The 12956-nt window shown below is 45.5% G+C and overlaps 1 protein-coding gene across 1 annotated transcript in view; it reads left to right on the plus strand.

Annotated features, from left to right (window-relative positions):
- Positions 1 to 3129: 3129 nt before the first annotated feature.
- The window catches only part of ARF4 (ARF GTPase 4), a 37707-nt gene continuing 27880 nt past the window's right edge, over positions 3130 to 12956 (plus strand). Inside the window, exon 1 of the mRNA XM_078661569.1 lies at positions 3130 to 3399. Within this exon, the coding sequence (XP_078517695.1) occupies positions 3333 to 3399 (67 nt within the window). The 5' untranslated portion in view covers positions 3130 to 3332. The remainder of the gene's footprint in view (positions 3400 to 12956) is intronic.

The following is a 12956-nucleotide window of genomic DNA, read 5'->3' on the forward strand; positions in this document are numbered from 1 at the left end:
ACAAGAGTCGTTCGAAAAAACCAAGACAGCCCTATCAGCGGACACCACCCTGGTCTATTTCAACCCGCAACACGAGTCACAGCTGCTGGTGGATGCCAGCCCCACAGGTCTTGGGGCCGTCCTATCACAACAACAGGCATGCGGAGAGTGGGCCCCTGTGGCGTATGCCAGCCGTACACTGACGCCCACCGAACAACGCTACTCACAGATCGAAAGGGAAGCCATCGCCATTCTATGGGGGTGCCGACACTTCCATATATATCTTTATGGACATCCTTTCTCAGTGATCACCGATCACAAGCCCCTCGTACCACTATTCCAAGGATCTTCCTCTCGTCCACCTCCGAGAATCGAAAAGTGGATACTCCAGCTGCAGGAGTTCCAGTTCACAGTGGAGTACCGGCCTGGAACACGAAACCCTGCAGATTATCTATCAAGGCATGCCCGTCCAGTCACCGATGCGGAAGCAGCCGAAGCAGCAGCCACGGAAGAATATGTCCGGTTGATCGTCGAACGGTCAAGACCAAGGCCGATGTCATTAGAGGAAGTGGCGAGAGCCACCAAGGATGACGACTGCATCCAGATAGCGATCCACGCTACAGACTCTGGCGACTGGAAGGCGCTACAAAGCCCGGCATCTTTCCGCACTCCACATGCGCAAGCGGTCCTAAAAGCCCTGTATCAAGTCAGACACGAGCTATCCATCTCAGCCGAAGGATGCCTCCTGAGAGGTCCTCGCCTGGTGCTGCCAGACAGCCTCACCCAACAAGCTGCGGTGCTAGCCCATGGGTCCCACCAGGGGATCGTCAAGTCCAAAAATAGGCTCCGGAGCAAGTTGTGGTTCCCAGGACTTGACAAAGCCGTAGAGGACGTAGTCCAAAGCTGCCCAGTGTGCCTAGCGACGAGTCTACCAAACCCTCCAGCACCAGTGATCACCGAAGAAGGGCCATCGTCCCCGTGGGTGCGGGTAAGCGCAGATTTCGGCAGTCTCCCCGGAGGCAAGTACATGCTCGTCGTGGTAGACGACTTCTCTCGCTACCCCGAAGTGGAAATTGTAACATCAACAGCGGCATCCGAAGTAATCCCGAAGTTCGAGAAAATCATCGCCACCCACGGGCTCATGAAGGAAGTCCGCACCGACAACGGACCCCCGTTCAATGGCAGCGAGTTCACAGAGTATCTACAGAGCCACAGTATCAAGCACAGGAGGATAACACCGAGGTGGCCCCAAGCCAACGGTGAGGTCGAAAGGCTGATGAGGACTTTGAACAAAACAATCCAAATCGCAATAGCTGACGGCCACTGCTTGGAGTTGGCTATCTACCAGTTTCTCAGAGAATATCGCCTGACCCCACATTGCACCACAGGAGTCTCCCCAAGCCGACTCTCTTTCAACCGGGCTATGGCTGACACCCTACCACACCACCCCTCGTGGGAGCTAGCCCCAACCCCCAGGAACCGGTCCATGGAACAACGCACCAAAAACAATCAGGAAGCATCCCGTAGGCGAAAAGCATCCGACAGCCAGATCCAAGTCGGAGACAGGGTTCTGGTGAAAGACCGACATCCTGGCGGAAAGTTCCGTCTACCTTTCGAGCTGGACCCCTGGAGAGTAACAGAGATAAATGGAACAATGGTCACTGCTGTCAGGAATGGGGAAAGAGTGACAAGGAACATTTCATTCTTCAAAAAAACACCCGAAGCGGGTGAGGACTTGGACCCAGACGACTGGCAGCTGACCCCCCAGAACAGACCGCCGGAGCTGACGGGAACTGACACCCTAAGAAGCCCAGCCTATAACACCGCCACGAGCGAGGAAGAGCCAGAGAGACCCACAGAAGACTCCAGCGTTCTTGAAGGGGAGTCTGAAGATCCTTCACCAACTACAGCGGAAGAGCGGAGCCAAACAAGATACAGTCTTCGGCCGTGCCCAAAACCTTCCCAGAGATATCGGGATTTTGTGGCCCAGTGTTGCCGCTGAAGTAACCGAGATGGCTGACCCCGCCGAGATTAAAGTAAGACTGTTTTGATTTGTACATCACCTGTCATGTTCTTTTCAGAGACTGCACCAGAGACATTTGGCGAACTTTGTTATATGATGCCTGCAGTAGTTATTGCAAGAACATTATTGACTGTGAAAGACTTTTGTGCATCATTGCTTCCCAGTTTGTTTTATCCCTAGGTAAAGGAGGAATGTAGTGTTGCTGGTTGCGGAGCAGTCCACTACAGCACACGCCCCCTCCCACTGTTCTTCCCAGTTTACCCCTCGAGCGTGAGGGGACTTTGGTTCAGCCCCACGTATACGTGGGGCACGTTAGGCAAGCAATAAAAGGCCCAGGGCTCTGGGCGTGGTTAGGTCACTTGCCAGCCACTCCCGAGATACGTTATTCCTAGGCCTGCTGTCAGGAATATTACAATTATAAGTCTTTTTTAACCACACAGTAGACCCCGCCCCCTCAGTCACTGCCCCTGCCCCATTGCATACATCAAAGTTCCCATACTTTTTTTAATGCGCTACATAAATCTCTTATTTACCATTATTGTAGGCTTATCTGAAAACATTGTTTTCGTACTATGTTTACTTTTGAACATTTAGTAACATTACACTTGTCAAATAAAATGGAGTCTATGGTATTTATTTTACGTCTATTGCTGTCCAATCTGTTCTCTTACTGCAAATATGACGCATACGAACAATTTAGAAGGACATAACTGAGACCTTAATTTGGCAATATGTTCTTAATAGACCTAACTCACCACTTAAAAATGGCTACAGACTTTGGCCGAAGAGCTATACGTCCAAGCACTGACATAAAATGATTCACATGAAAGTAACCTTAACACAGGCACAGTGATTTTTTTCTCAGTACAATGAGAAAATATACAGTATCCAGGTCAGGGATAACCGTTTTGTAGAGTAGATTAACCGTAGTTATATATGTCCTTGCTTACAAACAAATAATAGTAATGCTTTAAGGCATTTCGATCGACGCTTGTGTTTTGTACAGCTAAGGAAAGGCGACGATACAGTGTTGTACTTCTAACATGAAACACAAGCGCAGTCTCGTCCTTCTTTTATGTCTCCAGCTTCAGATTCCTGAGGGTTCATTGTTCGTCGTATCTGTAGCCACGCCCAGGGGTCCCCTTCCGGTCTGCCCTGGGATGTGGCAGTACTGACGTCATTTGAGTCGCGTTGGAAGTGGTGGTGTTGCAGCAACGGACAGGCAGACCGTGACGTGGCAGAGGTAGTGCTTGAGGACGGAAGCCCACACAGACCAGTCAGTGGCAGAGGGAGCAGCGAGGAGTGTCGGAAGTACTCAGACAGCGCAGCCATGGGCCTCACAATCTCCTCCATCTTCTCCCGGCTCTTCGGCAAGCGACAGATGCGGATTCTCATGGGTGAGCTGTCACTAGTCTACCCCTAACCTCCGGTGCTCGCTTGTAGATGGGGCATGCCCGGGGGCTGGGTTCCTGACTACTTACTGTTCTCTAAGTGGGGGGAGGTTCACTGTCAGACGGCGAGTATCTCCTCGGTGGTGCAGGGCTGTGTTCTGCCGGCATCCCCTCCATCTTCAGACGAACTAGTGTTAACTGTGTGGGGTGTTCGAAGCCTCACGAACCAGTCCGTTGATTATACATGTACTGCTAGTTGAACCGGACATCTTTTTTTTTTCTCTGTGATCTGGCTTCATACAAACTACCCCCGACCCTAAACCATCTGTAGCTCAATAATTCAAAGTAGTTCCTTTGCCTATTGGCTACTAGCTTTCGCTTGCCCACTAAGCACCACTCGCGTCGTGACAGACTCCACGCCGTTTTCCCTGGCTGTACCTGCTGTCATCTTTCCTTACTTTATAGGGCTCTGGCTGCCCAACTTTCTTTGGATTTGACTTAACTCATCGTCTGGGATATGCCTCTGCCCTTCTCTCCCTCTAGGTTATACATCCATTTATTTGTCACTCGTTTTCTAACTTTCTTGGACTCGTCGTACTTTATACATCGACTCTTCTTTGGTCAGTGGCACAGATCATGAAACATTTGCGGCTGTGGCCCTGGTAGTTGTTTTGGGAAGATATTGGTAGGCGTTTCGTAACAAATGCAGCAGTTAATCTCTTTCGGTGGCGTTTAATTTCATTGGGCAAGAAACGCAGGACTGGCAAACACTGTCCTAGTCCCTGCTGCATTTTGTAACACCTTAGTGGTTCTTCAGGCCCCCGCTCCATAGAGGGTCTTTCATACCATGGCACACTTTGAGGTGTTTGTCCATACTGTGCAGTTTTCATTTAGTAGCTGTGCAGTGCCCGGCCACATTTTCGTATGATTTTGTACTCTTAAGTCTTGCTTCAGAGACTTTGGTAGTTGTGCCGATGTTTTCTATTCCACAGCAAATTAAAACAGTGTTAAAGTGAATATAGGAGCTGGTAACTCTCCACAAAAGTATAGCAGTTCCCTCTATCCACTCTTCACCTTGAATTGAACAAAACCTTTCTCTACACCCAGGTAAATTTATTCTGATGAGCTAGATTAAAATCTTTACTGGTCTCACAGCACCATTGCCATTTTCAAAGAGAGAGGGGCCAAGACTTAGAATCTAGTCACTAGCTTATTGGTCATATGTTGGTCATTGTAGGCATCAGTCATGATTCTTAGGGCCATATGTATGAACACATTTTCCCATAGACACAGAATGGGTAAAACCGTTTGATACATCTGGCCCTTAGTGATTTGTCGTGCCTCCATTTTGGGGTGAAATGTATCAGTTTAAGGTTGCAGCCTACCACACATCGAAGCTGTCTGGTTCGCTAAAGACATCTTGGGGACATTCAGAAACTTGACCTAGAAATGCATTCCGCCCGCTGATTACCATTGGCTTTGTGGTTTGTAAGTCACATTTTCTGGCTTTCTATTTGTTGGCTTTATTTGGTTTAGGCTCTCCAGGTTCAGTTCATCCCTCACTCTGCCTAAACTGTGTTTACTGTATTCTTCCACAAACTACTTGGCTTCTCATGCCAAGGGGCCTTGATGCCAATCTACTTGCAGCACTAATAATACTTTCTGCCTTGGAGTGTTAAAAAAAACAAAACAGCAAGGGTGACCCAGGCTCCAAAGCAAGCAAGGACCATGGGTCCCCACAGCACCTTTATCATAGTAAGCAAGACATAATTGTGGAACAGTGGTCACTTACACTCTTGTTCAGTACCTATTACACTAATGATTGTGAGGGCACTCCCTGTACATTTGTAAAAGAAACAAGCATTGAAAATGCAATAGGTCTCGCAATAGAAGAGTTTGACTTTTTTCGTTTTGCATATGGATGAGTGGCGTTGCGTGGATGAGTGGCGTTGCGTGGGTGAGTGGCGTTGCGTGGGTGAGTGGCGTTGCGTGGGTGAGTGGCGTTGCGTGGGTGAGCGGCGTTGCGTGGATGAGCGGCGTTGCGTGGCTGAGCGGCGTTGCGTGGCTGAGTGGCGTTGCGTGGGTGAGTGGCGTTGCGTGGGTGAGTGGCGTTGCGTGTGTGAGTGGCGTTGCGTGGGTGTGTGGCGTTGCGTGGGTGTGTGGCGTTGCGTGGGTGTGTGGCGTTGCGTGGGTGTGTGGCGTTGCGTGGGTGTGTGGCGTTGCGTGTGTGTGTGGCGTTGCGTGTGTGTGTGGCGTTGCGTGGGTGAGTGGCGTTGCGTGGGTGAGTGGCGTTGCGTGGGTGAGTGGCGTTGCGTGTGTGAGTGGCGTTGCGTGTGTGAGTGGCGTTGCGTGTGTGAGTGGCGTTGCGTGTGTGAGTGGCGTTGCGTGTGTGAGTGGCGTTGCGTGTGTGTGTGGCGTTGCGTGTGTGTGTGGCGTTGCGTGTGTGTGTGGCGTTGCGTGTGTGTGTGGCGTTGCGTGGCTGAGTGGCGTTGCGTGGCTGAGTGGCGTTGCGTGGCTGAGTGGCGTTGCGTGGCTGAGTGGCGTTGCGTGGGTGAGTGGCGTTGCGTGGTTGAGTGGCGTTGCGTGTGTGAGTGGCGTTGCGTGTGTGAGTGGCGTTGCGTGTGTGAGTGGCGTTACATGTGTGAGTGGCGTTGCATGTGTGAGTGGCGTTGCATGTGTGTGTGGCGTTGCGTGTGTGTGTGGCGTTGCGTGTGTGTGTGGCGTTGCGTGTGTGGCGTTGCGTGTGTGAGTGGCGTTGCGTGGGTGAGTGGCGTTGCGTGGGTGAGTGGCGTTGCGTGGGTGAGTGGCGTTGCGTGGGTGAGTGAATGGTTAGCTGTTGCTTATGCGACGTATAGCACTTAATACTAAAGTAGGCAGACCTTCTTAGCCTTTGTGAGAATAATAGCAAAATAAAAATAAAAACCAGATCAAGTCAAGGACGCAAACGGCACCATGCTATTGTTTATTTACTCAGATGATTTGCATAAAAATGTAACTTGTGAGCACGTTTCTCTAACTCTCCAATAATCCCATTACAACACTTTGTACAAATGAGATTGGGACTCATCCTTCCGAAGTCGAGAAAAATGTGCAACGCTGTGTTGAAGTTAATTTTTTTAATTAACAAAATGCAAATAATGTGCAGAGATTTCAAGTGATTCAGGAATGGGCGCCCTTGTAAAGAGAAAGTACGGCCGGCCTGGGCAGTGATAGGGGAGGAGGGAGGAGAAATGCGAGTCACGGCAGCAGCAGCCTTTGATGTGCCTGCCGGCCGGCCGTGAATAATTAGGGGGTGAGAAATGCGCTCGGAGGGCTGCCTTTGATGTGGTAATGCGAGGCAGGCAGGCAGGCGGCTGGTGGCATTGTGCACGCGCTTTTTAGGGCTTGCGCAAGCGCAATGACCTAAAAAGCACATGCACTTGAAGGAATCGCCAGTGGAATCGCCAGTGGATAAACACTGGATAAGCCCCTATAGAGCTTCGCCAGCTATGCGCTGAAGCGCATCAGCAGGCGAGCCCTAAAAATGAGCTTCCACATGGTGCCCCCTCTTCTGGGCCATATCTTTGACACTACCCATGGTTCTTGTTCCTTTTTTGTTTTTTCCTCTGCCATTAGTAATGACTTACATATTCACAGTGCTTTCTGTCACAGGCTGGGACTTCATAGCACTATAAATACACGTCAATATTCCACACTGCGCCAACTAGGTTACAATTTCGTGCAAGTCTGGCGACACAAAGACCCACACGAAGACACACACACACACACACACACACATCCACTTGCCCCTTTGATGCCATTTAGTGCAGCAACAGATTATAACAGCAATCTCATTATATAGGAGCTCTGATATAGCCTCTCTGATTATGTCGGGGCTCCTACCATAGTAGTGTTTGAATTCTTGCAACCCCCTTATGTTGCCACATTTCCACAGATCTATATAATGGGGCTGAAGGTAGTGGTTAGCAATAGTTCCAGGGATTAAATGCCCTTTTGAATCTGTGCAAACCTACTAACTTGCATATCTTAAGTGTTTTCAACAACTCTTCTCTAATCTTTTCCCATACTAAGAAATGTTGAAAACGTACTCCTGACAATGGTAAACGTAAACCTTCTTCCAGAGTTGGGGGAAAAAATGTGGTGGAGGGAAAGTGAATTGCAAACACTCAGATTTTCGCATGAGCAAATCTACACATGCATATTTACTCATGCTAAAATGCAGTACACAAATATTTTCTAAGAGTACTAGTTCTTGTCCTACTTCTGTAAATTCTTGGGAATTCACAAAAGCCGTATAGCTGCACTTAATGCATGGACATATACCATGGGTGCACTTTTGGTACTTTCTTTAATAATTGAGCCCCTAATTTGGTCTGGCGTTTACCGTGACCTTTTGTGTTTATTAAAATTCGGTGTTTCTCTCTGTATCGGCTGTCTTCACTGTGAGTGACATCATTCTGCTCTTCCACAAGGAGCATATCTGCACACAAAGTAGTTTTGTTCAGTACCAGTAACTACAGTGGCAGTGAGTGCTTTTTGAGTCCCAAAAACTATTTTTGCTTTTGTCAGTATTTGTTTATAAATTGGTGAGAGACCTGGCAGCTCCCACACCAATATAGTTTTACACAAAAACCATGCCATAGCACACCACCAATTTCAGACCTGGCTTTGCCAATGCTTGTTTATTTTTGTTTCCCATAATCTTATTGAAACTGGTTACACTGATTTTCCATTATGAATATTTTAGGGAATTACTAGCATGCATCAATACGTTACTAAGTGATGCTGCAAAGAAATGGTACTTGATATTTTACGGTAGTTTAGGAAAATGTTTTTTTATTCCTGCTATCATTTTTTATGAACATTTTATTTTGAAAGCAAAGAATCATACATCTTGCTTTCAAGCTTCAGCAAATATTTGCATCCATCAGAGAGCATTCTGGGGGCATTCTACGTAGCCTCATATTGCTAAACTTTGAAAACATGTGTACACATTTTTATACTGGGACCACTGTCAGTAGTGCAGTCAGAGATTACAGCATTTACTTAGAGCGCGCAAACTAATAATAAAGGCTTTCAGTTACTGAACCATAAATACAAGTTTGAACAGCATTAATATATGGGCAAACATATTACCTTACCTGCAGACAGTGCCATTCCCTGATCCATAATGTGGTCCTGCAAACTGGCAGCCAAAGATTTTGTGCTGCAGGGGGTTGGGCCTACTTGTCTCCAGGCCAAAATACACATGAAAACTTGTTGCCCTTGACCGCTAACAATATGTCCAGGGCGTCAGGCTATAGGAATTCCACATCCCTGTTTTATATAGGGCAAATTTGACTTTTTTTAACTTGTATTTATTTTTTATTCCATTGTCCCCGGGTTATTTTTTTGCCTTCGTAACTGCATATAAAATAATAAAATCCTTACAGAAAAGTTTGTTCTTCTTAGCCACCTCTTTGACCATGCCACCACATTCAATGACCCTAGCCCCCATAGCACGGTTTTTACACTTTGTCTGTTTGTAAAAGAAAATGGCTTGGAAATGCGCCAAATAAAGAAGGCACACTTCCAGGCGATCTTCATTTACACTTCTTTGCTGAGGCATTTGCGCCCCCCCCCCCCGGAATGCAGTCACGGACCCCCAGGGGGGTACCCCACAGTGTCAAGACCTCTGTGTTAGAATAATCTTGGCCAAAATTGACAAGCTTCATTCACCTGGTTCTTTCTTACTAATATGATTCAGATTGGTCACATAGGTCAACAGTTATGGTGAGTTGGATGCATTGGGCACTTTAAATCCCCAAGTTATTTTTGTTCTTTCCTCTTTAGCAACGACAACTGCATAGATTTGCACCAAACTTGACATAAAGATGGAACTACATATATCGTTTTGATTTGGGGACTAGACACTATTTTTCAAGATATTTGAAAAATAAAAAGAATGGTGATTCAGCAAAATGAAGTACATCTGTACTTTAAGAACAGATCGGATTTGTAGAAAGGTTGGCTGCCATTTTCAATATTTTTTTGCCTTCATTGCAGCACTTACTACCTAACCCAGTTTTGTGGTTCTTTAGGTTTGTATGTCATCATGGCGACAACCATAACAAATATTTCAGCAGTTTTTGGTTTTTACATCTTAACCATAATGCCTCTCAGAATAAGTTTCCACACACAATTCTACTCACCCCGTGCCCGTTTTATTATGCACCTACTGCATATCTTTTTTACTTGCTAAGGACCTTTTACTTGAAACATTTTCTGAGATACCTTTTTACACCTCTGACCTAGAATATATAATCACAAATGTTACTCCAAGTGAACAGTGTTCATTTGGATTTCCTTCTGATAAGTTAGATGTTGTGATGCCAATACAACGTTTAGGTGTCTTGTGTGGCTAAAATATGTGGTCCTTAAGGGGAGGCCAACAGCTGTCAGTTTGAGGGGATATTACATACAACAGCGGCAAAAGATGTAGTAATAAACGGTCAACATTGCCAGTGCAGAAGTTGTTTCCTCATTTTTATGTAGTTTGCATTTGAAGATGGTGTGCAGCTCTGGCTTGAGTGTCGTTAAGTGTTCTTCACATTTTGAATACGATTCTGTATATATTGCAAGATCGAGGATATAAGCATTTTTTGGGGTAACATATTTTTATTGGGTATTTCTTTGCAAACAGCACATGCAACAAAACAAATCGTTTTCATACATGAGAAAACACAATGTTATAATCAAGAATACAAACAATATCACACGCAGTGTTCGCCAAATTTGTGAGAGAGAGGGACGCAGGGAAAATTAGTGATGGAGGCGATATAGTGTATGTTTTTGGAAAATTAACATTAAGGATGTAAAGGAAGGTTGCCCTCTGAACATCGATGGGGACTCAAGCATTCTATGCTAAGTGATAAATAACAGTTAACACTTTAGTAAACAAGTTACATTGTTCCTTTCCCTTCTATTTCTCTAAATTACTGTACTGGTGAGTAGAATGAAGAAAACTAAATGAAGCACTGGAAAAAAGAAATATGGAATAATAGGGAATACTCTGTTTGGAATGTTGGTGATCTTGCGAGGACAAGGTCAAGGATGTGGCCTTTAGAATGTGTTGGCTGTGTGACATGCTGTATCATGTTGAGTGGATCTATGAGGTTGAAGAGGGAGTCTCTTGTTTTTTATGAGCTTGTATTCTCTTGGAGGTTGAAGTCACCTAAGAGGGCAAATTTGGGCATGTCAGTTGGACAAGGCGGTGGTGAGATCTGGGAATTCATCATGAAGGCCTGTAGATGAGATGGAAGGTGGCAGTCTGAGTTACCGAGTGTGTGGAATGGCATGCCAGCAGCTCCATGAAGTTAACTGTTGCTTGCCTTGAGTGCTGTACTAGGAGTTAAGGTTGACAGTGGGACCTCATCCCTTCTTAAGTGCTGGTCTACACGTAGTATGCTATAGCCAAGTTTGTTTGATAAAGAGAGCATCATCCTTGTGATAGGTGATGCGGTTTACAATGTCGTGTGTGTGTGGAATGCTGTAGGGCGAGCATTGATGAGCATGAATTGGAATGTGTGCTCTGTAGTTTGAGGGTGTGTAGTAGTTAATGGGATTTGTACAATGTTGGGAATGTCTATTGTGCAAATGCTATGTGAATGTTGGGAGTGATTGTGGAAATTCGTAGTATGGGTTGCTGGGTGATGCACATGATTTTATCTTGCTGTTTAAGTTTCAGTAGAGCAGAGGTTCTGGCCCTGACGGCTCCATATAGATGATACCCTTTGATGAGTGGATTGAAGTAGGGAGAAAGCAGGAAGTTATGTCCTATGCAGTTGGATGATGGGCAATCCACTGGTGTCACTTCCTGTGCAGATGGATGATGGGAAGTGACATCTCCATTTTTATATAATCTGTAAAACTGTAGAGTGATTGGTTCTAAACCCAGACTGAGGAGGGTACCTTGAGATTCACCAACTGAGTGTTAACATACCCTTCTACCATTTTGCTCGTCACTAACATCTTCTTATGTCCACTTCCTCACATTCGACCTGCTCCTATTCATTCTGATGGAGGTGTCGTTGAAAGGCTGAGGATATAAATTGAATCTGGCTGTTTAGCATTTTAGAATGCTTGCTAACCCCCACCCCTGGAGTGGTTGTAACCTAGCACATATATCAAATTGTATAATTACTATTGCTTCATGGTTTTGGACTGAAAACGATGCTGTTTAATTTTTCATGACTTTATGCTGAAAGGAGGTGGATTCAAAGGTGGTGAAAGACTGGACAATCTACCCCTTTCAAATGTTGCTGGTATTTATCACAGATAGAGTATCTTACCGTTTCGTGGAACAGGCATTTTATGCTTTTGGGTGTTAGATTGTTTTATGAAATTATTTGGTGGGCTGTGTGTTGGTGAAGAAGGGGGTTGTTGACGTAGTTTATCATGATTGCAGGAAACCTTCCACTGCACGTGCATTTACTGATTTATTTATTTTTTGCCACATTTGTGAATCCATGCCTGATATGATGGCCCTTACACGTGGAGTCCCAAGCTTCTTTACTTTAAATGTGATCTTCTTAGACGCAAGAGCGAAGTGGTTATCCAGGTGCTTCGTAGACACCAGCAGGAGCAAGGTCTGTTGTAGGAAATACTTTTGGTCCGCATATACCTCTATTATGTAGGTAGGACCAAATACACTCTGTGGGCTCATGCGTGATATATAACCGGTTCTTTCTGTATATTACTATTGTTGAAGAAATCATCCTGTTTTGTATTGGACATATTGGTAATGGGCGTACAAGTGTTGGAAACTGTTCTCTAGACCATGGTGAGAAGATATTAGCAATTTCAGTATTTCTGCATCTCTTTATTAAAGAGGTGATAACCATTAGTATTTACAGCCACAGCCTTTTGGTTATCTTGATCATGGGTAACGGGTTGTATGTATTGGATGAAGAGAAAAATAGGTTGTCTCCAAAAGGAAGGAAAGAGGGTTCTTATTCAAGACTTCTACTTCATTTCAGCTTTGGGTCTAGTTAAATGGTTATCACACCAGTAGTGAACATATGAAAGAACTTGCAATTAGTCTTCTCATTCTAGAGCTCACGCTTCATGTTTCAGAGCTTTTTCCATAACCTTGTTTGATAGCCTGTTTAGATGTGTAGAGAAAGGGACAGGGTGTACTTGAAAAATGGTGATGGGATTAGTGCCACACAGGTACAGGAGGGATGGAGGGTTTTTCTGTAGGGAATTGCAGGAACAGAAGATGGTAGATTACAGGTCTGATGTGCCAGATAATGACTCGAAATAAGAGCACTGCACAGTAGGGTGTAAATATTTAGAAATCATATAAAACTGTCCTAAGGGGGTGAGGTGTATCTAAGCAGATGGGAAATAAGGTCCAGAACTCAGATGGTTGAGTTTGTAGGACCTGCTTGTTCTGGAAAAGGCTTGCATAACCCATCCAACTTGAATGCCTCAAGGAATCGGTAGCAGGAAAGAGTACTGAAGTCTAGAAGAAAATTGTATTAAACACATTTGGGTTCACAGATATGATTGTATAATGTAGG

Source organism: Lissotriton helveticus, chromosome 9 (genome assembly GCF_964261635.1).
Source record: "Lissotriton helveticus chromosome 9, aLisHel1.1, whole genome shotgun sequence".
NCBI lineage: Eukaryota > Metazoa > Chordata > Amphibia > Caudata > Salamandridae > Lissotriton > Lissotriton helveticus.